The following is a 26,770-nucleotide window of genomic DNA, read 5'->3' on the forward strand; positions in this document are numbered from 1 at the left end:
CACCATACCAAATAAATGAATGAAAATGGATTGCTGAATGGCTGCTATGTTTACAGAACTTTCTTTGCTTGGAAAGGAAAAAGATTTTGAAAAACAAAGGTAACTATTTCGTTCCTAAATGATGAATAAGAGATCTGCATATTGCTTTGGTTTTCTCCAAAGCAGAGCCTGAGGCCAGGGCTTGAGCAGAAGGTGTTTCTTTGGGAACTGGTCCCAGGAGGAGGGGAGGTGATGAGGCAGGCAGGGAGGGAGGAAAAGCCAAAATCAGGATTCCTTATGGAGGTCAAGGCTGTAGACAAGTGGGGATTCCGCTTGGATGGTTCCAGAAGCGTGTGGGGTGTTTTCAGAGTCATCTTCTGAAAAACAGGATGCTGGGGCATTTATCCATGAGAACTCCTCTCCTGGCTTTGTGTTTCCATGTCTGCCACTACCTTTAACTGTTGAGTAAGAAAAATGGGAACAGTTGGGCTGAGGAGTAGGGTGGGGATTGCGGCAGTTCTAAGATTTGAGGGTTATGTGAAAGAAGGAAATGGACCACTCCTCAACAGATTACAGGTGGCCTTTTGCTTGAAACCAATGCTGTGTGGCTGAAGGAATAAAATAAATTCCCCTCACTTTCTAAATTACACCCAACACCAGCTCTTGCTAATTCTTCCCTTTGCTCCATGTCACGGGCTCACTCTCTACCCCCTAATCTTAGACCAAGAAAAGAACCAGAGATATGGGATTTTATTTTGACAGTCAAGTTATTTTTGATATTCCTTTAATATTCTTTTAGGACATACCTGAGAAAAAAATGTTATTTTGTCTACCACATTTTCAGTATTTTTACTTCTACAGATTGGATGGTTTGGAGGGTTTCCGACGGCCCAGGATTGGACATGATTCCTGTCTTTTAAGCATGGACATCAGGCAGCTTTGCCTCTAGCATTTTCTCTTTGTAACCCATGGGTTCACAGAGTTACGTGCTTGAGGACCTGTGAAGAGTTTAGAAGAGATTACCACAAAGCATTGCCTGTAGCCATATGGTCTCCTCTTTTCATCTCCTCTAATGTCTGAGATTGGTCTCCTCTTTTCATCTCCTCTAATGTCTGAGATTGGTCTCCTCTTTTCACCTCCTCTAATGTCGTGAGATTTCTTTGCGTTAAAGTATATTTCTAGAAGGTCTGTATAAAATATCCAGTACATAAGCTATATTGGGAGCAGTATGTACTATATTGGTTATAGAAGTTTTAAATCTGATCACGAAGAAAACATTTTCAGTATGGGGTAAGCATCAGGTTGACAAATTGGTTTTCAAGTGGCAACATTTAAGTGTTGGCAAGATGCTGACCAGAATATAACTAGTCCTAAATCTCATAATACTTTCTACTGCAAAAATGAATGAGGGCTTCCCTGATGGTGCAGTGGTTAAGAATCCGCCTGCCAATGCAGGGGACATAGGTTCGAGCCCTGGTCCGGGAAGATCCCACATGCCGCGGAGCAACTAAGCCCATGTGCCACAACTACTGAGGCTGCATGCCACAACTACTGAAGCCCGTGCGCCTAGAGCCTGTGCTCCGAAACAAAGAGAAGCCACCGCAATGAGAAGCCTGCGCACCACAAGGAAGAGTAGCCCCCGCTCGCTGCAACCAGAGAAAGCCCACGCACAACAACGAAGACCCAACACGGCCAAAAAAAAGAAAGAAAAGAATGAGAATACATGTGTTTGAGGGGCCGTCATTGTAGCTACTGTCCTGGCTGAAGGAAACAAGCTTTTCTTAGGTTAACTTAGGATTTCTCTGATACACTGAATTCAAATCTTTGAATAATCAGCTCTCGTGTTGCTCAGATAAGCCACTGAATTGACACTGCTTAGAAGATCTAAGTGGAATGTTATTTAAAAAAAAAAAGACAAAATTTTTTTTGCTTCTAAAATATCTAACTTTTCTAATTTATAGTGAAAACAACATCATTTCCTTATTCCTTTCACTAGTATGGGGACCAGTAAGTAAAGATCACTTCTCAGCCGAAAGGCTTAAAGAGAGTAGAATAAATTATTTAGCTGAATTATTTGTAAACACACACTTAGTTGAATAACCACATAGAGAAAGAGGAGCTATTATATATTTTCTGCTTCCTGACACTCTGGGCCAGCACACCAGGAACTTTTTTTTTTTTTAATTAATTTATTTATTTATGGCTATGTTGGGTCTTCATTTCTGTGCGAGGGCTTTCTCTAGTTGCAGCGAGCGGGGGCCACTCTTCATTGGCGGTGCGCGGGCCTCTCACTATCGCGGCCTCTCTTGTTGCGGAGCACAGGCTCCAGATGCGCAGGCTCAGTAGTTGTGGTGCACGGGCCCAGTTGCTCCGCGGCACGCGGGATCCTCCCAGACCGGGGCACGAACCCGTGTCCCCTGCGTTGGCGGGCAGACTCTCAACCACTGCGCCACCAGGGAAGCCCACCAGGAACTATTGCTACCTCTCCTGCTGACAAACCCCCGTCCAGGGAATAAGCAATGGCCTGAGGTATCTGTAAAAACCCCAGTGGAGTACAGGGATCTAGGATGCGGTTTAGATGATTTCCCAGCTCTTACAACATTTTCATGCTGTTTATACTTCTGTAAAACTGCATTGATGTTACAATTTATTATAGTCATAAAATCAGAATTTTCAGGTGGATCAAGATCTTCGAAATTACAATCGATTTTAAACACCTTCATTGCTTTTGATGAAGAAGTTGATGTGTACAGACATTAAGTTAATTTTCCCATATCACAAATTAGTCAGTCAAGACTAGAAATGAAGCTTCTGACTTCTGATGACATAAATTGATCACTTTAGATGGTGAGAGAAATAGGAAAAGCTGTCTCTCTGTGTGGTTCTTTGTGCCTCTCCGCGGTGGATAGGGAGGGGGATGGAGCTTCTGCCCTGGCTCTAGGGGCCTCAAAGCAACGGTTTAGAATTTAGTCCAATAAGTAATGTTTTCTAGAAAGAATACTTTCTCACAGATATTGCTTGGAAACCTGGGCACATTATTATCGTTTAAAAATTGTCTGCACTACATCATAACAGGTGATCTGGCAACAGGAGAGTCTGGATGCTGCAATGCTAACTTTGTGCTCTCAAAGCAATGTCACCGTCACCATTTTATTAAACATGTACGCCCACCTAACCAAGCTCATTATATATTGTATCCTGGAAAAAAAGAAAGAAAAAAGAAAGAAAAATAAAAACTGTCTGCAGACAAAGTGGGATGACTGCCACTGCCTGGTAATCAGGGTGTGACAGGTGACCAGTAAATTAATAATGTGCATTTAAGTTCCAATTCAATACAGCAGCCTAACTGCTGCTAATCATTAGATAAGATTCAGGCCAGAAGAGCTATGAAGAGGGGACAGAAACGGGGTTTAAGCATGAATCCTGCATCTGTTACATAACGTATTTCTTTCCCCAGAGACATTCGAGGTCCATTTGTGGCTGAGGAGTTGTAAGACTATTCAAATCTGAGACTGAGAGAATAAATGTTTGTTTTTCTCCTACAGTGTACAAACTCATCCTCTTATACCCTGTAACACTATGAAAATGTACTCTTGGAACAGAATAGTTAAATCTTTGGGCTGTTCCCTTTGCCTCTTACCGAGTTATTTGCTGCTTGCTACTGTGGATATGAAAGCAGAAGTTGACAAGTCCAATATTGTTAGACAGAACACTCACACTTCTAGCAAACAAACTGTCCCAAACACAAATCCACTCTAACGTTTACCAAAGTTCAGCTTCTGTTCCAGCTGAAACAAGAGCCTTGGTAAGAGACACAGAGGGGCTGATTGGCTGGGCAGGGTGGGCAGGGTCCATAAAAGGCAGCTGTGGAACACCTGGGGGGCAAAGGCATCACCTGGCCAGAGGCAAAACTCAGGGCTCCTGTGACAGCACGTCTTCACCATGAGTGGGTGCCCAGTTTTAGGAAGCGGCTTTGGGTGAGTATTTACCTCTATCCTAAGTATGGGTAAGCTCTTAGGAATGTCAGGTATGAACACTAATTTCGGAATTTCCAAAGCAAGGGTGAACAGTCACCCTTCTTCCCTTGTTTAATAATCTACTTTGAAAAGTGAGCAATAAGGGAATTCTCGTCACTCCTATTATTAGTTACTGTTCTTTCTCAAGCTCTATTTTTTTCTTCTCACTTTTTCATCTGCAGATATGCTTTTAAAAACCTCTCTGTACAAGGCAGTGAAGAAGACAAATCACAAATGGGTGTGAATAGAGCCAGTAAAGGGGGACTTATCTATGGGAACTACCTGCAAGTAAGTGGCAGAGTCCTTACAAGGAATAGCTTTCATTGCTAGGCGCTAGGTGACATTTTCATGTTTGGGTTTTTGTTTGTTTGTCTTTTTGTTTGTTTTCTCAGTCGCCAAATAGTTTTCTGGACCTAAAGATATCTCTTTTCATACACATGTATGCTTTTTCAAGTTTTGTTAGAACAATTCAAGAGACTCGTATGTGAAGATTCACCTGCCTGACAGAGGTACAATAAAAGCAGAGAATGCAGAATCCAGGCCGAGGACACATGGGATAAGATAAAGCGCAGATAACTGGCAGGCATTGCACAACTTGCATACCTGAGACCTGGTTACTGAATCCCAGCATAGATAATTGCAAATGTAGCCAGAAAATATTCTCTTTTAAATTCTTTATCTTAAACTAGAAATGTTGAAGGAGTATGTTTAGATGAAAGAAAGATGTTACAAAGAGGCACTTGGAGATTATTTTTATTTCTCTCTCTCTCTCTCTCTCTTTTTTTTTTTTTTGGCCATGCCACATGGCATGTGGGATCTTAGTTCCCCGACCAGGGATTGAACCCATGCCCCCAAGGTGGAAGCGTGGACTCTTAACCACTGGACTGCCAAGGAAGTCCCTGGAGATTATTTTTAAGGTGTGAAGTGATTAGAGCCCTGATGCCCTTGTTGGTGGGTTTCTAGGGATGAGCTGACATGCAATGTTAAGACCTTAGAATCGACTCTTTAAGAGAATAAAAGAGCAGCAGACACACAGTAGGCTAAGCAAACTATGAAGCTTTTATAGCACTCTCTCCAAGAGATGGAAGGGACAAGATTTCTCAGTGAGGGTTAACAGCATTTGTTATGATAGATTCCTACCAAATATATTTTCTTCTGAAAAGAATAAAACTCATAAATTCAACTCACTCTTTATGAAGAGGCATTAATTGTTTAAAAGAAAGTAGATTGGTTCCTGAGCATTTGGGATTTGGGGGACTTTTTTCAGTATTGTATTCTATTTATTAAAGTTGGTAAAAATCTAGTTTTGCAATTTCAAAATCAGTCTTTCTTTCTGTAATCTTTGTTCCAGCTTTATCAAGATATAATTGACATATAACATTGCATAAGTTTAAGGTGCACGCACGTTGATTTGATACACTTATATATGGCAAAGTGATTACCACCAGAGCATTAACTAACACCTGCATCAGGTCACATAATAGCCATTTCTTTTTTTTGCAGTGAGAACACTTAAGATCTAGTATGTAATGCATTGTCCTTAACTATGATCACTATGCTATACGTTAGATCCAGATAACTTATTCATCTTGTAACTGGAAGTTTCTACAAAATCAGTTTTTCTATTTTTTTGTTTAAAGTTGGAAAAACTTTTGAATGCGCAGGAACTTCAAAGTGAAATAAAAGGAAATAAAATCCATGATGAGCATCTTTTCATCATAACTCATCAAGGTAAGTTGCCCACAAGGTTGGAGAGTAACTATTCATAGAAATTTTCCATCAGTAATGAGGAAAGATACCACACTTTTACCTGTAAGACGGTGGAGGACTAAGAAATCACCTTTGTTTGGATGCTTGCGAATACTTTGCTGTCAGATAAGTTCTCATAGGACCTCCTTCTGCGATTTATAACAGTCTTCTTTCTGCTACCTCGGCGCTTCTTGGATCAGTTACGACTCTGTCCTAAACCCAAGGGGGCTTTCTATCTCTTGGAATTCACAATTTATTTGCAAGCTAAGATGTCACTATTTTTCAACTTGGAACATTAGGAGACTCTTTTCAAGAAACAGATCCCTCACATTTACTGTAACTTTACATATCCTACAGAGAGCTGGTACTAAACAGGAATGTGAATTTTGTCAAAAATGTGTGTTCCTACTCTCCATACTTCTGACTTCTGGGTAGTGGGTTTTTTTTGTTTTTTGCTTTTTTTTTTTTTTTTTTTTTTTTTTTTTGCGGTACACGGGCCTTTCACTGGTGGGGCCTCTCCCGTTGCGGAGCACAGGCTCCGGACGTGCAGGCTCAGCGGCCATGGCTCACAGGCCCAGCCGCTCTGCGGCACGTGGGATCTTCCTGGACCGGGGCATGAACCCGCGTCCCCTGCATCAGCAGGTGGGCTCTCAACCACTGCGCCACCAGGGAAGCCCTGGGTAGTGGTTTTTAACGTAGAGTCCTTGACTTTGGAAGTTTAGGAAGTCCCTGAACTCTTTGAAATTTTGTGCAATATTTCACAAACATGTCTTTCAGAGGTCTGTGACCCCCAAACCTTTAGATTTCCTCTAAGATTGTTGGTGTCATAATACTGCCCTCTGGCTGACCAGGCCCCAGTGACTCATGCGGGTCAGTGCTGCGTTTCTAGATGTTTCCTTGTCCTGTCAGTTCTTTGTGCCTTTTCCTCAAATGATTGTTTTCTTCACGGACTGGCTAATATGATCATCTCCTTTGAGTTAAAAAAATTAAAAATGGAAAATAATGGGGCTAATGTGTTACTTCTCCTGTTTTTTATGTTGACATTTTAATCAGTGGCTCGAAGACAAAATCAGCAGGAGAGGAATCACCGCAGGGCAGCACACGTTGGGAATCCGAAATTTGTTTCGAATCCCATCTCTACTATTAAAGATGGTGTAACCTCGGTCAGGTTTCTTGACCAGTAATTCTCGCCATTTCCCCACCTATACAATGGAAAGAATGATTGTTTCTTCTCATGCATAGAGTTGTTGTGAGGATGACATGAGTAACGTGCACTAAGCACTGAGCTCAAGGTAGAGCACACAGTCAGCACACAACGAATGGTAGCACCTATCGTCTGATGGGGAGACTTTCCTTCCATCAGAACACGTGGTCAGTGGGTCATGGGACCAGTTACACCAAGTTAAACCTGAAAACGTGACTCACAAACTGATCCAAAAATATTTGGTTTGCTCTTGTTGTCCAAATATGGAAAATAGATTTCTGAAAGTCTCCTTAAATGTAATTTAAAGGTATAATTTGAGCCCCTTCATTAGTACAGAAGCACAGCCTGTGGCCAAACAGAAGGCACTAGCGATCACTAAGATGATTGGTTTCCATGCTCCTCTAATGACTACACTGGCTGTTTAATTCATCTATTTATATAATAATCACCCAGCATTTATCTTTTGCCAAACACTGTGCTAGGAACTGAGGGAACTAGATGAGTATGACAGAGTTTCAACCTGTTCATAGCTTGTCCTCCCCATAGAGTCCAAGTCCCTAGAAACAAATACGTTGTCATACTCATTAGGTTAATGTGTATTAGGGTCTCACTCTATAGGAGTTTAGTATCACTTCCACTTCTCCACACACCTCCAGCTTCCACATGGTAAGTTAGATTTAGATTACATGCTATATCCACAAGGACATTAACAATATTTTGTTGAGAGAAGTCATTTGGAAAATAACGTAAAGCATATGGATAACACGGCATATTCAAGCACTCAATAAAAGGAGTCTGTTATAACTTTACCACTAATATTTGTTTGTAGCACAAAATGGGGCTATATGGGCCTTTATTGATTTTTAAGTTACATTTTGATTTCTCTTACAGTGTGTTAACCGTGTCTTTCATATAATTATGGTCAAAAGGCTCCCATCACTTTCCAACTGACAATGATTTTCCCCTCGCAGCTTATGAACTCTGGTTTAAGCAGATCCTCTGGGAATTGGATTCTGTTCGCGAGATCTTTCAGCATGGCCACGTGAGTTGCCATGTCACAATAGTGTTTTCATACTTTTCTTGGAGAATGTAGAAAGTATTATTAATGGGAAAAGTTTAACACCAAATGGTGGAATTATAACTTAACGGGGGAAAAAAGTTTGTAGCAGAGAAGTGTTTAGTCACATCTTCCCAGTCAGTCATCACCTTGCTTCAAGGTTCCTTTCCAATTTTAGTTTCAAGCCCCTTGCTTAGAACTCCATATTTTCCCCTTAAAAAAACGTTATGATGAACGACCGTGGATTGCCAGGACGGCTAATGCAGATTCGTTCATCAGTAGGTACCAGAATTGTATTTCTACTGAACGTTTGCATGGGAAGACAGGAGCAATGGTGAGCAAAGGGAGACGGAGAGAAAGAGGAGAGGAAAGAGGGAGGAGATGCAGAGGAGGACCGGGCAGGGGAGGGCAGAGAGGGGCGCCCCGCGAAGCTACCGCAGCCTCCCTCCCAGCCTGCATCCTGCCCACACCTTCCTCCGCCCTTCGAGGACACAGGACCCAGCCTTGGGTCCCCCAGCTCGGAGCCCCTGCGCCAAGGGGGCTGGGAGGAGAGAGCATCCATCCTCAGACAGTGCCCTTCTCGTACCTGTCAACGCAAACCCCATCCGTCTCAGCGGCAACTCCCGCCTCAAGACGGAGCCCACGGACCCAGGGGTCTGCTTGACCTGCACACACGAGTCCGCATGTTCCCCTGGACTTTATTCCTTAAAGCAAAACTAACAGAGACGTTTGCTAAGGGATCAGTGGGAGTTGTGGTCCAGAATTTACTTAAAACTTGTTTCCATATAGTTTTCTATTTTTAAAGAAAAAAAATGATTTTGAGGTTGCAGGCGTTCCTTGTACACAATTCAGAGTTGCTATTAGTTCAGTGTCGACCTAAGGCACATTTTAGTGCCAAGGTTGCTCTTTAGAGTAGAGATGGCATTAACAGAACACATTGTTACTTATACTCTGTTTACTGTCTTCCAGAACGGAGGACTGATGACTGTTTCACCTCCTAACCCCCCAGGTCAGGGATGAAAGGAACATGCTGAAGGTGGTGACCCGAATGCACCGAGTGGGGGTGATCCTCAAGCTCTTGGTCCAGCAGTTTTCCGTCCTGGAGACCATGACAGCCTTGGACTTCAACGACTTCAGGTGTGCACGCGGCTTTGTCAACATGCAGAGGTTATCCTCCCATTCTGATGGGCTGGAGAGAACGTGTGTGTTGTGTTGTGTGACGTAAGAAGCCTGTCCTGCTGACACTCTGTCACTGGGAGCACTTGGGAAACATCACCACACGCATTTGAGCAGCTACTGAAAATACTTCATCCCTTCCTCTTACATATGAACATAGCATGATCTGTGAATTTCAATTCATCGTGTGTGCCCAATTTTTGTCCCAAAAGGATTTTAGACAACTTACCAAAATGGCTAAAAAGGCTGATAGAATACACGTAACTAAATTTAAATGATTAAAAACTAAAAATAAAAGAGAAACAGGAGTGCTATATAAAGAAACATGTCAGCATAAGTTATGGATTAAACTATAAACTTTATTTTTTTATATTTTTTAATTTTTATTTTATATTGGAGTATAGTCGATTAACAACTATACTCAGGTGTGTTAGTTTCAGGTGTACAGCTAAATAATTCCATTATACATATACATGTATCTATTCTTTTTCAAGTTCTTTTCCCATTTAGGTTATTACAGAATATTGAACAGTTGAACTATAAATTTTAGAGGTACATATCCAGGAAGATATTTATCTATCTATCTAGGAAATCTTTTTTCATAACCAAAATTTGAGAAGAAATCTTCCTAAGAGCATCAGGTGCATTTACTGATGGAACAGACAGTGTCTTCTACATATATGATGATCAAATGAAAAGTGGTAGAATTCCTTTGTAGTATATATTTAACAACTTGAAGTTTTAGTACCAGTTAGATGAAGGAAATTTGTAAGGATGTGAGAGTTATGTGGGGTGGGAGTACTCACACTTTGTGATGCCCTATTTTTTTTTTTTTTTTTTTTTTGTGGTACGCGGGCCTCTCACTGTTGTGGCCTCTCCCGTTGCGGAGCACAGGCTCCAGACACGCAGGCTCAGCGGCCATGGCTCACGGGCCCAGCCGCCCCATGGCATGTGGGATCTTCCCAGACCGGGGCACGAACTCGTGTCCCCTGCATCGGCAGGCGGACTCTCAACCACTGCGCCACGAGGGAAGCCCTGTGATGCCCTATTTTGTGTTAGGCAACATCCAATTCATTTTACTTGTAGGGTCTCACCAGTGCTCATAATAATACTAGGTAGTGAGATTAATGAATTGAACTTTAAAGAGAAATGGAATAATATATATATTTTTTGGCTGCATGGCTTGTGGGATTTCCCCCACCAGAGATTGTCCCTCGGCCACTGCAGTAAAAGCGCCAAGCCCTAACCACTGGACTGCCAGGGAATTCCCTTGAATAATACTTATAAAGAAACTTTTAGCACTATTGAATGAAAAATATTGCTCAGTGTTCACCTGTCTTTATCTTAGGAAAAGCTTAGTATACACCCATACATGTACGTGTCTGCATGTGTATGTATAAGTTTACATGTAAACACACACACATAGATAAACACACAGATACATACACATATGACCTTTCACAAACTATACAAACATCAACTGACAGTGACAATGATGGCTAGGACCTCGTTGTCCTGATTTCGGTGAAGTCCAAGTCCTGGGTCCAACACTAGGCAGTTGTGTGTCTGTGTTTGGTGATGCCTGGGAGACTCACACTGACCACCTTTCCCAACAGAAGAGACCCTTGCGGCGATTGACCGTGACAACAATCTCCTCCCTCCTCTTCTGCCCTCCCCCACCTGTTCTCACAGAGAGTACTTATCCCCGGCATCAGGCTTCCAGAGTCTGCAGTTCCGACTGTTAGAAAACAAGATAGGGGTTCTTCAGAGCTTGAGGGTCCCTTACAACAGAAGACACTACCGTGATAACTTCAGGGGAGAAGACAACGAGCTACTACTGAAGTCCGAGCAGGAAAGGACCCTCCTGCAGCTGGTGGAGGTGTGTGTGCAAAGGTCACTGGGAATGCTTAACTCAGCACACCTGGTTACTTGAGCTTCTGCGACATCTGGATTTTAAAATTCATATCAAAGTTGGGTCGCATTCATTGTAAACAAGAGAAGAATGAATTTATCGAAATACTTTAGCTGGTAAATTCCACTAATTAAAATATTAAAACCTCTCTTGAGAACTTCAGAGAATTTATATAATCCATGACATGTTAATATTTAACAACCTCCTTATCTTATTATAACAATCCTTTTAAATATTCCTGCTAAGCAACATTTGATTAGCTGATTTTTAAATTATTTATTGAATGAGGTTTGTTTCTTTAAAATATTCCATAATTGAAAAGTTCCACAAGTTGTGTTTCTTAATTAAACTAAGTAACTGAGATTCTATCCTTCAGACTTTTTTCCCTTCATATCTTAATTCTCTGTGGGTCTGTAAATGGCCTTGAGGAATTATTAATTTGTTTTTGCATAAGTAAATTATTAAATAAGGATTGTATAGCCTTGACTTCCTTGACAAAGTCTTTTCCTTTGCAAATTAAATTTTTATTTTAGTGAATTATACTCTGCTCACTAATCTCCTGGGCATTGTAAGTGTAGATTTAGGTTAATAAATTATAGATAATGCTATTTAACAGCTTATAAAGATGGAGAAAGAATCAGAAAGCTAATTTCAAAACCAAAAATAGGCTAAGTGAGAACCCACAGAGATGCACAGATTTGGTTTTATTTCTATATTAAAAATCCTGTGGCATCTTAAAATAATTGAGCAGTCAGTTGATTTCAAAGTTGCTAAGTGTACAATGTCCCTGCATTTAGAAGAAATCATATCTTATACATGTCATGATTCCTTCAGCTCCTAAGACATAAATTATTTTGAGAATAAACCAGAAGCCCTCATTAAAAGAATGTATAGATATGTTCATAGATTTATAGAAAAAAATTAGGACTTTTGTAATAATATATTTCTTAATAAAGAGTAAATATCTTTAATGTGATTTCCTTTAAGATTAGAAGAATAAAATATTGCTATTTTATAAATGAAGAAATTGAAGGGAAAGAGAAATATTTACACACAAAAAAACAGGATGTATGTTTCTCAAAACCATGAAAATTTTCTGTTTCAAGTTCATAAATGTTTGTTACAAAGCATTTTACATATTTTAAATTTTACAATGTATTTACTTGAAAAATATTTATTTTAGGCATGGCTGGAAAGAACCCCAGGTTTAGAGCCACATGGATTTAACTTCTGGAGAAAGTTTGAAAACAACATTGTCAAAGGCCTGGAAGAAGATTTCACAAGAATTCAGGTATTTGTGAAGCCATAAGTAAACATAAGTTTGCTACAGGAGAAGTACTGGGAATTTCATTTTAACCATTTTCTCTTAATCTTTCATTTTCTTCATATTCTTTTACAAATTCATCTGCTTGGAATATATGACATGATTGATTTAATTTTACTGATGTGCAATAAAAATTAAATGAAGAAGTTGATTGTAGGCAAGACTTTGAATAGATGAGACTAATAGTCCTTTCTCATTTTTATTGAAAATATCATGTTATGACCAGTTCTAGACAGAAGTGGGCTCACAAAGGTCCAGTGATCCAATACACTAAGCCATATAACTTTCCTTCACTCTGATGTGTCTGCTGAGTTCTTCCTATTGGCTCTCAGACAATGTCAAGTTTCTCTCAGTTAAAAAAAAATATTGTAGATTCCTCAATTTCCCCCACGTTATGGGCCCCATATCCTTTCTTCATGACCAAATTTCTTGAAAGTGTTGTTTCAATTCTACACCTTGAGAGGCTGTGTCACGAGGTGTTTAAAGCAGGGACCTGATGTCACAGTCATGGGTCAAGTCCCCCCGTCCCTGCTTGGTGACCCTGTGCCATTGAACCCCTCCGGCTACCTAACCTCTCTTTGCAAAGAGAGGTTGGCAAAATAGAAAATATGAGTATCTACCTCATAGGATTACTGTGATCATTGCATGAGATTCACATTTGCAGAGTATTTTGAACAGCAGTCAGCATGGTTATTTCTTTTTCTCCATCTAATTCTCGCCCGAGTTCAGTCTGCCTTCCTGCCCGTCATTCACAAATGGTCACTGGTACCTAAATCCAATGGCCATTTTTATCTCCATTTTACTTCATTTCCTACTGGCTTTACTACTAATGACTACTTACACTTTCTTGAACATTTTCCCCCATGGTTTTGGTATCAACATTCTGTCTACATCTAGTTTTCTGAACCTTGTTTCTCTGTCTCCTTTTCACAAGGCATAGGCTCAGATCCCTTGCATTCCCTCTCTGTCCTCTTCCACCAGTGAACTCGTTTATACCCACTGCTTCAGCATCTGCTAAGACACGAGTAATTCTCAACTGTTTAGCTTAGTTAGCTCCTTAAATTTCTTTTTTTTTCTTTCTTTTTAAAAAAATATTTATTTGGCTGCTTCAGGTCTTAGTTGGGGCGAGATCTTTTGTTGCAGGGTATGGGCTCTTCCTTGAGGTGCACGGGATTCTCTCTAGTTGTGGCTCGCGGGCTCCAAAAGGCATGGGCTCAGTAGTTGTGGTGCACGGGCTGTTGCCCTGCGGCATGTGGGATCTTAGTTCCCTGACCAGGGATCAAACCCACATCCCCTGCATTGGAAGGCGGATTCTATTTTATTTTTATTTTTTATTTTTTATCTTTTTTTACTTTTCATTTTTTTAACATCTTTATTGGAGGAAAATTGCTTTACATTGTTGTGTTAGTTTCTGCTGTATAACAAAGTGAATCAGCTATATGTATACATATATCCCCATATCCCCTCCCTCTTGCGTCTCCCTCCCACCCTCCCTATCTGACCCCTCTAGGTGGTCACAAAGCACCGAGCTGGTCTCCCTGTGCTATGCAGCTGCTTCCCACTAGCTATCTATTTTATATTTGGAAGTGTATATATGTTCATGCCAATCCCTCATTTGGTCCCAGCTTACCCTTCCCCCTCCCCATGTCCTCAAGTCCATTCTCTATGTCTACCTCTTTATCCCTGTCCTGCCCCTAGGTTCCTCAGAACCATTTATTTCGTAGAGTCCATGTATATGGGTTAGCATACGGTATTTCTTTTTCTCTTTCTGACTTACTTCACTCTGTATGACAGACTCTAGGTGCATCCACCTCACTACAAATAACTCAATTTCGTTTCTTTTTATGGCTGAGTAATAGTCCATTGTACATATGTGCCACATCTTCTTTATCCATTCATCTGTCAATGGACACTTAGGTTGCTTCCATATCCTGGCTATTGTAAATACAGATGCAATGAACATTGTGGTACATGACTCTTTTTGAATTATGGTTTTTTCAGGGTATATGCCCAATAGTGGGATTGCTGGGACATATGGTAATTCTATTTTCAGTATTTTAAGGAGCCTCCATGCTGTTCTCCATAGTGGATGTATCAATTTACATTCCCACCAACAGTGCAAGAGGGTTCCCTTTTCTCCACACCCTCTCCAGCATTTATTGTTTGTAGGTTTTCGATGATGGCCATTTGACTGGTGTGAGGTTGATACCTCATTGTGGTTTTTTTTTTTTTTTTTTTTTTTTTTTTTTTTTTTTTTGCGGTACACTACGCGGGCCTCTCACTGCTGTGGCCTTTCCTGTTGCGGAGCACAGGCTCCGGACGCACAGGCTCAGCGGTCATGGCTCACGGGCCCAGCCGCTCCGCGGCATGTGGGATCTTCCCGGACCGGGGCACGAACCCGTGTCCCCTGCATCGGCAGGCGGACTCTCAACCACTGCGCCACCAGGGAAGCCCCTCATTGTGGTTTTGATTTGCATTTCTCTAATGATTAGCGATGTTGAGCATCCTTTCACGTGTTTGTTGGCAATCTGTATATCTTCTTTGGATAAATGTCTATTTAGATCTCTGCCCAATTTTGGATTGTTTTTTTTTTGTTTTTTTGATATTGAGCTGCATGAGCTGCTTGTATATTTTGGAGATTAATCCTTTGCCAATTGCTTCATTTGCAAATATTTTCTCCCATTCTGAGGGTTGTTTTTTGGTCTTGTTTATGGTTTCCTTTGCTGTGCAAAAGCTTTTAAGTTTCATTAGGTCTCATTTGTTTATTTTTGTTTTTATTGCCATTTCTCTAGGAGGTGGATTAAAAAGGATCTTGCTGTGAGTTATGTCATAGAGTGTTCTTCCTATGTTTTCCTCTAAGAGTTTTAAAGTTCCTGGCTTTACATTTGGGTCTCTAATCCATTTTGAGTTTATTTTTATGTATGGTGTTAGGGAGTGTTCTAATTTCATTCTTTTACAGGTAGCTGTCCAGTTTTCCCAACACCACTTGTTGAAGATACTGTCTTTTCTCCATTGTATATTCTTGCCTCCTTTATAAAAGATAAAGTGACCATATGTGCATGGGTTTATCTCTGGGATTTCTTTCCTGATCCATTGATCTATATTTTTGTTTTTGTGCCAGTACCATACTGTCTTGATGACTGCAGCTTTGTAGTATAGTCTGAAGTCTAAGAGTCTGATTCCTCCAGCTCCATTTTTCTTTCTCAAGATTGCTTTGGCTATTCGGGGTCTTTTGTGTTTCCATACAAATTGTGAAATACAATTTTTTCTAGTTCTGTGAAAAATGCCATTGATAGTTTGATAGGGATTGCATTGAATCTGTAGATTGCTTTGGGTAGTAGAGTCATTTTCACAATGTTGATTCTTCCAATCCAAGATCATGGTATATCTCACCATCTGTTTGTATCATCTTTAATTTCTTTCATCAGTGTCTTATAGTTTTCTGCGTACAGGTCTTTTGTCTCCTTAGCTAGGTTTATTCCTAGGTATTTTATTCTTTTTGTTGCAATAGTAAATGTGAGTGTTTCCTTAACTTCTCTTTCTGATTTTTCATCATTAGTGTATAGGAATGCAAGAGATTTCTGTGCATTAATTTTGTATCCTGCTACTTTACCAAATACATTGATTAGCTCTGGTAGTTTTCTGGTAACATCTTTAGGATTCTCTATGTATATTATCATGTCACTGCAAACAGTGAGGAAGTTTTACTTCTTCTTTCCCAATTTAGATTCCTTTTATTTCTTTTTTTTCTCTGGTTAGAGTGGCTACAACTTCCAAAACTATGTTGAATAATAGGGGTGGGAGTGGGCAACCTTGTCTTGTTCCTGATCTTAGAGGAAATGGTTTCAGTTTTTCACCATTGAGAATGATGTTGGCTGTGGGTTTGTCATATATAGCCTTTATTATGAGGAGGTAAGTTCCCTCTATGCCTGCTTTCTGGAGGGTTTTTATCATAAATGGGTGTTGAATTTTGTCGAAAGCTTTTTCTGCATCTATTGAGATGATCATATGATTTTTCTCCTTCAATTTGTTAATATATATCACATTGATTAATTTGCATATATTGAAGAATTCTTGCATTCCTGGGATAAACCCTACCTGATCATGGTGTATGATCCTATTATGTGCTGTTGGATTTGTCTGCCTGTATTTTGTTGAGGATTTTTGCATCTATGTTCATCAGTGATATTGGCCTGTAGTTTTTTTGGGGGGACATCTTTTTCTTGTTTTGGTATCAGGTTGATGGTGGCCTCATAGAATGAGTTTCAGAGTGTTCCTCCCTTTGCTGTATTTTGAAAGAGTTTGAGAGGGATAGGTGTTAGCTCTTCTCTAAATGTTTGATAGAATTCGCCTGTGAAGCCAACTGGTCCTGGGCTTTTATTTGTTGGGAGATTTTTAATCACAGTTTCAATTTCAGTGCTTGTGATTGGTCTGTTTATATTTTCTATTTGTTCCTGGTTCAGTTTTGGAAGGTTGTGCTTTTCTAAGAATTTGTCCATTTCTTCCAGAAATTGTCCATTTTATTGGCATATAGTTGCTTGTGTCTTTTCTGATGATCCTTTGTATTTTCTTCAGTGTCAGTTGTTACTTCTCCTTTTACATTTCTAATTCTATTGATTTGAGTCTTCTCCCTTTTTTTCTTGATGAGTCTGGCTAATGGTTTATCAATTTTGTTTATCTTCTCAAAGAGCCAGCTTTTTTAGTTTTATTTATCTTAGCTATTGTTTCCTTCATTTCTTTTTCATTTATTTCTGATCTGATCTTTATGATTTCTTTCCTTCTGCTAACTTTGGGTTTGTTTTGTTCTTCTTTCTCTAATTGCTTTAGGATAAGGTTAGGTTGTTTATTTGAGATGTTTCTTGTTTCTTGAGGTAGGATTGTATTGCTATAACCTTGCCTCTTAGAACTGCTTTTTTTTTCACACACACACACACACACTGTATTTTATTTTTACAAGAGATAAATAAACTGACATCAAGAATTGTAAATGGATGACCACAACAAAATTAGAACTGCTTTTGCTGCATCCCATAGGTTTTGGGTCATCGTGTTTTCATTGTCATTTGTTTCTAGGTATTTTTTCATTTCCTCAGTGATCTCTTGGTTATTTAGTAGTGTATTGTTTAGCCTCCATGTGTTTGTATTTTTTACAGATTTTTTTCCTGTAATTGATATCTAATCTCATAGAGTTTTGGTCGGAAAAGATACTTGATATGATTTCAATTTTCTTAAATTTACCAAAGTTTGACTTGTGACCCAAGATATGATCTATCCTGGAGAATGTTCCATGAGCAATTGAGAAGAAAGTGTATTCTGTTGTTTTTGGATGGAATGTCCTATAAATATCAATTAAGTCCAGGTTGTTTAACATGTCATTTAAAGCTTGTGTGTTCTTATTTATTTTCATTTTGGATGATCTGTCCATCGGTGAAAGTGGGGTGTTAAAGTCCCCTACTATGGTTGTGTTACTGTCAATTTCCCCTTTTATGGCTGTTAGCATTTGCCTTATGTAATGAGGTGCTCCTATGTTGGGTGCATAAATATTTACAATTGTTCTATCTTCTTCTTGGATTGATCCCTTGATCATTATGTAGTGTCCTTCCTTGTCTCTTGTAATTGTCTTTGTTTTAAAGTGTATTTTGTCTGATATGAGAATTACTACTCCAGCTTTCTTTTGATTTCTATTTGCATAGAATATCTTTTTCCATCCCCTCACTTTCAGTCTGTATGTGTCCCTATGTCTGAAGTGGGTTTCTTGTAGACAGCATATATACAGGTCTTGTTTTTGTATCCATTCAGTCAATCTATGTCTTTTGGTAGGAGCATTTAAGCCATTTACATTTAAGGTAATTATCGATATGTATGTTCCTATTACCATTTTCTTAATTGTTTTGGGTTTGTTTTTGTAGGTCTTTTCCTTCTCTTGTGTTTCCTGCCTAGAGAAATTCCTTTAGCATTTGTTGTAAAGCTGGTTTGGTGGTGCTGAATTCTCTTAGCTTTTCTTTGTCTGTAAAGGTTTTAATTTCTCCATCAAATCTGTATGAGGGATCCTTGCTGGGTAGAGTAATCTTGGTTGTAGATTTTTCCCTTTCATCACTTTAAAGATGTCCTGCCACACCCTTCTGGCTTGCAGTTTCTGTTGAAAGATCAGCTGTTAACCTTATGGGGATTCCCTTGTATGTTATTTGTTGCTTTTCCCTTGCTGCTTTTAATATTTTTTCTTTGTATTTAATTTTTGATAGTTTGATTAATATGTGTCTTGGCATGTTTCTCCTTGGATTTATCCTGTATGGGACTCTCTGAGCTTCCTGGACTTGATTGACTATTTCCTTTCCCATATTAGGGAAGTTTTTAGCTATAATCTCTTCAGATATTTCCTCAGTCCCTTTCTTTTTCTCTTCTTCTTCTGGGACCACTATAATTTGAATGTTGTTGCATTTAATGTTGTCCCAGAGGTTTTGAGACTGTCCTCAATTCTTTTCATTCTTTTTTCTTTATTCTGCTCTGTGGTAGTTATTTCCAGTATTTTATCTTCCAGGTCACTTATCCGTTCTTCTGCCTCAGTTATTCTGCTATTGATTCCTTCTAGAGAATTTTTCATTTAATTTATTGTATTGTTCATCGTTATTTGTTTGCTCTTTAGTTCTCCTAGGTCCTTGTGAAAGGTTTCTTTTATTTTCTCCATTCTATTTCCAAGATTTTGGATCATCTTTACTATCATTACTCTGAATTCTTTTTCAGGTAGACTGCCTATTTCCTCTTCATTGTTTGGTCTGGTAGATTTTTACCTTGCTCCTTTATCTGCTGTGTAGTTCTCTTTCTTCTCATTTTGCTCAGCTTACTGTGTTTGAGGTCTCCTTTTCACAGGCTGCAGGTTCGTAGTTCCCGTTGTTTTCGGTGTCTGCCTCCAGTGGCTAAGGTTGGTTCAGTGGGTTGTGTAGGCTTCCCAGTGGAGGGGACTGGTGCCTGTGTTCTGGTGAATGAGGCTGGATCTTTTCTTTTTGGTGGGCAGGGCTGCTTCCAGTGGTGTGTTTTGGGGTGTCTGTGAACTTGTGATTTTAGGCAAGGCTGGGCATGTGATAATTTTACTCTCTAGAAACCTTGTTTTTCAATCTTTATTTGTTTCTCCTTACCTCCTTTTTTTATTCTCTGTGGCTTCCTTAGGCTTCCAAAAATGCATCAAGCATCCACTGCATAGAAGTCTGATATTCTCGTGTTGTAATTCACTTTCCAGTTCTTGCAGATTGGCTCTGTTAGGTCACTCTTCTGACACTCAGCAAAGCTGCTGACTGGTCCAGTCAGCAGCTCATTTCCCCTGTTGTGTTAGTTTCTGGAATGGCCTGCCTCGGGGAAGGGATGTGTTAATTTCTTCTTTCTTGTAACCATCCACAGGTGGAACAGGGTGGAAGGTGGATTCTTAACCACTGGATCACCAGGGATGTCATGCTCCTTGAAGTTCAGATTCGATCTTCTATCCCAGATAACTCTTTCCCTGTCTTCAGGTCTTGGTTCAAGGACAACTTCTGCGGGATGTTCTTACCCAACCTCTCTGCTACTATAATTTATTATGGACAACACTGTTCCTTTATACCACTGCCTATGGTTGTAATTTAACTTAAGTTTTCAGTGTTTCAGTCTCACCAGATAGAGATCAAGGGACTCAATTTTGCTCATGATTTTTTATCTATATAACATTAGCCTTATTTACTGAATAAATCAATAATCAATTGGCTATAGTGTGCACACACATTCTTACCCCACGATGTGGTTGTTCTGATGAATTGAAGACAACTGGGGAAACGGATTTTTGCTCCAGCCCAAGTAATTGAGTTGTAAGTAGCACATGTGTTGTAAGCAGGAAAATAAGAATTCCCTTAAACAAATCAATAGATATCAAATAAATAAAAATATAACAGTGGAAAATATCTAAGGAATAGTATTTCCAGAATACTGCACTGAAGATAGAATTTCAGTAGAATTAGTTGTATCTCTAACTAGGAATTCTTAATTTTTCCTAAGTGGAATTACTTTACTGCCTGTATTAAATAATTGCTGTCTAAAATTAGACCATTATTGACCACTTGTAGTTACCTCCAGCTTTGCCCATCTGAGTCCATTTCTCTTGATATTTATGAAGAGAGTATTTGGGTTTAACAAATCATTTAAGCTTAAACAAAAGTATAGAACCAGTGGTATGAGGAAAGTCCTGTCTCATAAGCCGTAATTTTCAAGCTGCAGTATTAGATGATATAGTACATATCCTAAGTACAGCCTTTCTGCACCCAGCTAGTTTTTTCTCACAAGCAATGTTTTCTAAAATAAGGATCTCTTCTCTCTTGGGAATATTAATGCAGTATTTTCCCCAAAGGCCAAGGAAGAGTCAGAGGAAAAGGAGGAACAAAAGGCTGAATTTCAGAAGCAGAAAGAGGTGTTACTATCCTTATTTGATGAGAAACGCCATGAGCATCTCCTTAGTAAAGGTAGGCATTTCTATTCCGAGGATCCTTCCCCTGGAACGTAAGACCATGAGATCAAAAAGTCAAACCTTAGTTGGGAGGAAGAAATGCACACTGATATTTCCACTCATAGGAACAAGGAATTTTTCATTTGTTGTGGAAGTTAAGTATTTTCTATACCAGGTTTCTCTTTTTTTAATTGACTTAAAACATATTTAATAAACCTTATTTTATAATTCTATAATTTATTTGAAGTGTTTCCAATAAGGTATTCATAAATGATACAGGAACTGAGTATTTAGGAAAAGAAAAAAGGTCAAGTCCTTTTGTATGTGGCTGTTTATTGCTTGATTTCTAACCCTGCCTATTTAAAGGTTTTGAGAATTTAAAGTATGTGTGTGTGTGTGTGTGTGTGTGTGTATATATATATATATATATATATATATGTATGTATATATATTTAAGTTTGTCTTTCAAAATCTAATATTAAAATAATGTTTTAAATGATAGTTTTGCAAATTCAAGCTAAGGGATAAAATATTTAAACGAACATTCACATTCTTTTCTAAAAACATGTGACACAATTATTTAAGGTGATGATTGCCAAATGAACATGAGCGCCTTAAATTACCTATTAAATTAAAACTTGTTATGTGTCTTGCAGGAGAGAGACGGCTATCATACAAAGCACTTCAGGGGGCCTTGATGATATACTTTTACAGGTAAAAGCAAATCAAAAGGGGAGAATTAAGGCATACAGCATGATTGTTTCATTTATTTATTTTTGGTTTTCTTTGGCTGTGCCGCACGGCTTGTGGGATCTTAGTTCCCCGACCAGGGATGGAACCCGTACCCCTGGTAGTGAAAGCACTGAGTCCTAACCGCTGGAACGCCAGGGAATTCTCAAAAGAGGTGAATTAGAAGTAAAAATGGAGGAGTACATATAAATAATAAATCCAGTATAAAGTTTATACATTGCAATCATAGTTTTAAAAAATCATTTAGATTTGGCGGCGGGGGGGAAGCTTAGAAAGTAATCGTGAAGTTTCATGAGGTTTTTCTTTATTTTACATAGTAAGAGTCCAATTTTATACCTGTGGTGGGTAAAAAAAATAAAATAAAAATACACACAAATTAAACAATATCCTTTTCATTAAATTCTGCAGTGTTATGTGACATGAACTGTCCTAAGGACCCAAAGTTTAATCTGTCTCAGAAACTCAGCAATGAAACGGGTTCTGTCACTTTAATGATGTTGTTATTCCTGTTTTGTAAAATGAAAAAGAATGAAGTGAAAACACCTTATAAACTGTTGTTCTGCTTGTTCAGCAATTTCAAGTCTAACTGTCTTCACAATCCGCAGTGTCTGGGGCAACCACGTCCTGTCCTCCTAGCCACGTGGGTGAACGGCCCATCTTTGTGTTTCATAGATTAAATGTGTCAGAGCAATAGATGGCACACTAGTAAAAAGCAAAAAAAAAAAAAAAAAAAAAATCTGTGTTTACTGCATGTCTTACTTACTTGGGTTTATTTTTTAATCCTGTCCCATCTATTTTTCAGAATGGCAGCACCAAAAACCCTTCTGTTTTCCTCAACTGTTAGTAAGCATATGCTATTCAGGCTTATGTATCCTCGGCAGAAAATGCACTGAGAGAGTTGGGGGAGTAGATGAAAAAGGAAACAAATATAGCAGAGGGAACTGTAACAAGCAGTCTTTGTTTTCACGTTTTAACATCTTTGCCTGGATGAAGTTTCTGACTGTTATTGGCTAGAAAATCCGAGATGGTGTCCGTGTCTGCCTTTTATGAGAAGGGGTGTGAGGTGTGACTCTGGCTGGTCACTTCACGTCTATCGAGGAATGTTCTAGACTCTTACACACATGCTGCCACATGAGTGGTGTTAACCCCTTTTATGAGATGAGGAAACTAAGCCTGGGAGAGAGATCAGAGCTGTCACAGCTCCTAAGAGGCAAAGGGGATGTTTGTTTCAGGCCCAGCAAATGGTAGAATGTGTGTTCTTCCTGACACACTGGACTTGCCTGAACACTTTTTATTATTAATACTATTACTATTATTATTTACTATTATTATTATTATTCTTTTTCTTCCCCAGGGAAGAGCCCAGGTTCCAGGTCCCCTTCCAGCTGCTGACCTCCCTCATGGACATGGACTCGCTCATGACCAAGTGGAGATGTAAGTCCCCCCGGACCCCCCAGAGCTGCTCCCTCCCTGGCACCCTCCCCTCCCCCACGGCTGTGGGTGGGGGTGGGGCTCCGTCGTAAAAGCAGCGGAGCAGCTGCTCTCAGGGCCGACCCATCCAGGGCGCGCGGCAGGCGCAGTGCCCAGCGCTCACGGCTCCTCTGTGGGCCCAGGAAGACGCTGTGTTTGATAATTAGAAGAAACAAGTAAGCTTCAGGTCGAAGCAAATTTCGCTTGTAATAGCAATGCCCTCTTGGCGTCAGTACAACTTGAAAATAATTTCAATAGTTCGAGTTCATGGAGGAAGGGCCCCATGAGGACACGAGTAGCGAGGGCTCATGTAAGTCGCAGGAACTCCGCCCACGGCGTCCGAAGGCTGAGCGTAAGGATGGACGGACGCCCCACGCAGCTTGGACCAAGCGGGCGCCGGGCAACCCACCCGCACCCTCATCCGCTCACACCTGAGCCTTCCACACGGCTGAGGGATAAGGGGAGGCGATAATCGTTACCAACCCCTTGCCCTTGGCGCATGTGGAGCTAACGCGTGTGTCTGTCTAGACAACCACGTGTGCGTGGTGCACAGGATGCTGGGCAGCAAGGCGGGCACCGGCGGGTCCTCGGGGTACCAGTACCTGCGCTCCACGGTGAGGTAAGCCGGGCGTCCCTTCTCATCTCGGGGACCCACCAGCGCCTTCTTCCCCACGGAGATGCGCCTTATCTAGGAAAAGTCACTTATATTTGCTCCTGTCTGGACTGCCGGCAACCCATGTATCCTTAGATTAAGGGACTCCTGTGGGAGCCTTCGGAGGTCACTGCAAACACCCTTAGTTCTGGAAACTCATCATTGCATCCTGGGATGCGAGGGGGCGGGGTACCAATGTCTGCATGACCTGGGAGGGCAGGAACCAGGTAACCCAAGAAGCGTTTTCAACTTATTCTGGCTCAGGTCTGGGCTAGACTAAAATGGGTATCATTGATTCCGCCAAAGTCCTCCTGGCCAGATGAATGGCACAGCTGAAAATAGGTTCTTGCTTGCTGATAGGACTCTATTGTATAGGATAATAACTACTCCTATGTGCTCCAGAGACTGCCTTTTTCATGTTGTTTACAAGGAAAGAAAGCAACATCTACTGAGCACTTCAAACATGCTAGAGAGATTTCTAGGACATTCATGTTCTTACTTTATTTAGTATTCACAGTATTATAGACAGATGGATATATAGATAGACAGACACATCTGAAAACTAGGAAACTTACAGAGCCCCCTGGGAAAGGAGAATCGAGAATAAATTAGATTTAGTCTCCAAAATTCTTTTTTTTAAATTTTATTGAAGTATAGTTGATTTACAATGTTGTGTTAATTTCTGCTGTACAGCAAAGTGACTCCAAAATTCTTTATAATTCACTATTTTCATCCCTACTCTTACTACCTGATTGACTAAGTTATAAAACACCATGTTTCTATTTTCATCATTTGTAGAGATTTTCAGGTTCCCTGGGAATAAACGCTAGGCTGAATGATTCACAAAAGTTATCGGTTTGAATTTTCACAGTCATTACACATTTTCTCTTTTCCTGGGAATAAGTTCTGTAAGCAGCATGAAACTGTAAATGATTGTACAAAACGAGCACAGCCATCAGGGGTGGTGGTGGGAACAGTGAATACAAACAGCATTCCTGGTGTGTCATTTTCTCATTAAATCTTCACAAAGGCCTGGTTAGAGGAAGGGATTGTAGTTTTTATTTTACAGAGTTAGAAACCAAAACACTGAGCTTTAGACAACTTGCCCAGGGTCACATGAGTTGCAAATGATAGAGCAAAATTTGAACCCAAATTTGACTTCAAAGACAAATGTTCTTCTGCTATAAAACTGCAAGTTAAAATAGTTGACTAACAAACACATGGCAGTTTTAAATGTGAAAATCACTCTTGTAGACATTTATTATAACTCTAAGATGGCATTTCAATTTATTAATGCACTCATGTCACTTACCTGGCAGCAACTTAATGGGTGGGAAATATTTTCTGATGAACAACTAGGAATTCTGTGTGCTTTCAATTTATAATTTTGCATCCTGTCCTTTAAAAGTCAGAAACTAGAACACACCCTTATCTTTATGAAGGTAGCATGACAATAATAAAGCTCTAGGTTTTAATCTGGACCAGCCGGGTCCAGATCACTGAAACACGTAAAATGGTTTTATGGTCATGAACCTTGGATATGGAATAAAAAATGAAGCAATCTTAATACTGATACTCTTTGATATATACAACATGGAACATATAATATAATACTGAATACTAATTATTTATGGCAAAATATCACTATTTGAGAAATTTAAAAATCTTTCATGTCAATAAATCTAAAACATCTGTATATATGTGCTTCTCCAGTGACAGGTACAAGGTGTTTGTAGATTTATTTAATCTCTCAACATATCTGGTTCCCCGACACTGGATACCGAAGATGAACCCAATTATCCATAAGTTCCTTTACACAGCTGAATATTGTGACAGCTCTTACTTCAGCAGTGATGAATCAGATTAAAATCATCTGCAAAATTTTATGAAGAACATTGATTTCTCAATCTGTGGTCTTGTTTATTGTCTATGAATTTTCATGACTATGCAGAGTCCTAATGTAATATATGTTTATACATATATATAGCATATATAGCACTGTAGCACTGATTCAATCCTAAAAATAATTTTATTACCTCATGTGTGTGATGACATCAGACTCAACAGTAAGAAATTCAGTTACATTGTAACATTGTACCTAGGGTGTTTTCCTATGAGAGACAATGTCCCTGTGTTTACCTTAATGTAACCATTTAATGTAATAATTTTCTCAGTTTCATACCTTATAAGCTTGTACACTTCAGCTATTTCAAATATTTTATGCAATAAAATGTGTCATTCTGTACAAAGATGTGTTCAATCAAAAAGTTTTGTAAATAGTAAATAAAATTTAGTCTTTTGACATATACTGTTTTGGAAACATTGTTTGTATTTGTTAGGACTCTTGGTGACCAAGGACAGAAATCTGTCGGAAACGTACCTGCAGGGGGTTTATTGGGCAGTTTCTCCCGTAGCTCCCAGAAGTGAGAGAGGCTTGGGGAGCTTGGAGGCGCAGGGATGGATCCAGCTCCTGGAGAACGCCATTCCCCAAACCTTGGAGGACCTCTGTCTCACCTCTTCTTCTCTGTAGGCGCTGGTCTCGCTCTGCCATGTGGGCACCGGCTCCATCCTCAGGCTGTGTCCCTCTTCCTGCACCTCTGGACTCCCCCCAGCCCCCAAGGCATGTGTCTGGCAGCCAGAGCCCACCTTAGCGCAATGCAGAATTGAGGTAGCGGGGAGTGTTCTTTCCAGAGGAAAGGAGATGTGAACAGATGAAGCAATGACCCGGTTCATTTGGCATAAAATGGGTTAGATCAAGAGTTTAGATCACACAGGAGTTCCATTCTTCACTTTCTAGCTCAGTCTGTCAATACCTAGTGAAATTCCTGTTATGAGGGGAGTACAAAATATTATCAAAGAAATCTGGAATGCGCAGCCAACTTGACCTAGGGTGCTTATCTACGGCAAGCAGTAGGTTCTTGATGGAAGTGAACTATTCTTTGGTCTCAATTACAATTTTCTTATAAGGATCATATTGTCTAGTTTGTCTCTACATTATTTACATATACTTGCTTTTG

The 26,770-nt window shown here is 39.8% G+C and overlaps 1 protein-coding gene across 1 annotated transcript; it reads left to right on the plus strand.

The window, feature by feature from the left end:
- The first annotated feature begins 3,854 nt into the window (after positions 1 to 3,854).
- On the plus strand, positions 3,855 to 26,034 carry TDO2 (tryptophan 2,3-dioxygenase). The gene is made up of 12 exons (XM_081232793.1): positions 3,855 to 3,956; positions 4,178 to 4,283; positions 5,636 to 5,726; positions 7,920 to 7,990; positions 9,015 to 9,142; positions 10,874 to 11,060; positions 12,277 to 12,384; positions 20,786 to 20,897; positions 21,538 to 21,595; positions 22,986 to 23,065; positions 23,630 to 23,720; positions 25,467 to 26,034. Exons 1-12 carry the CDS (start codon positions 3,922 to 3,924, stop codon positions 25,618 to 25,620), a joined length of 1,221 nt encoding a protein of 406 aa, XP_081088919.1. The 5' UTR covers positions 3,855 to 3,921; the 3' UTR covers positions 25,621 to 26,034.
- Positions 26,035 to 26,770: the final 736 nt, after the last annotated feature.

The sequence above is a fragment of the Mesoplodon bidens genome (genome assembly GCF_964165515.1).
Source record: "Mesoplodon bidens genome assembly, chromosome: 1".
In the NCBI taxonomy this organism is placed as follows: domain Eukaryota; kingdom Metazoa; phylum Chordata; class Mammalia; order Artiodactyla; family Ziphiidae; genus Mesoplodon; species Mesoplodon bidens.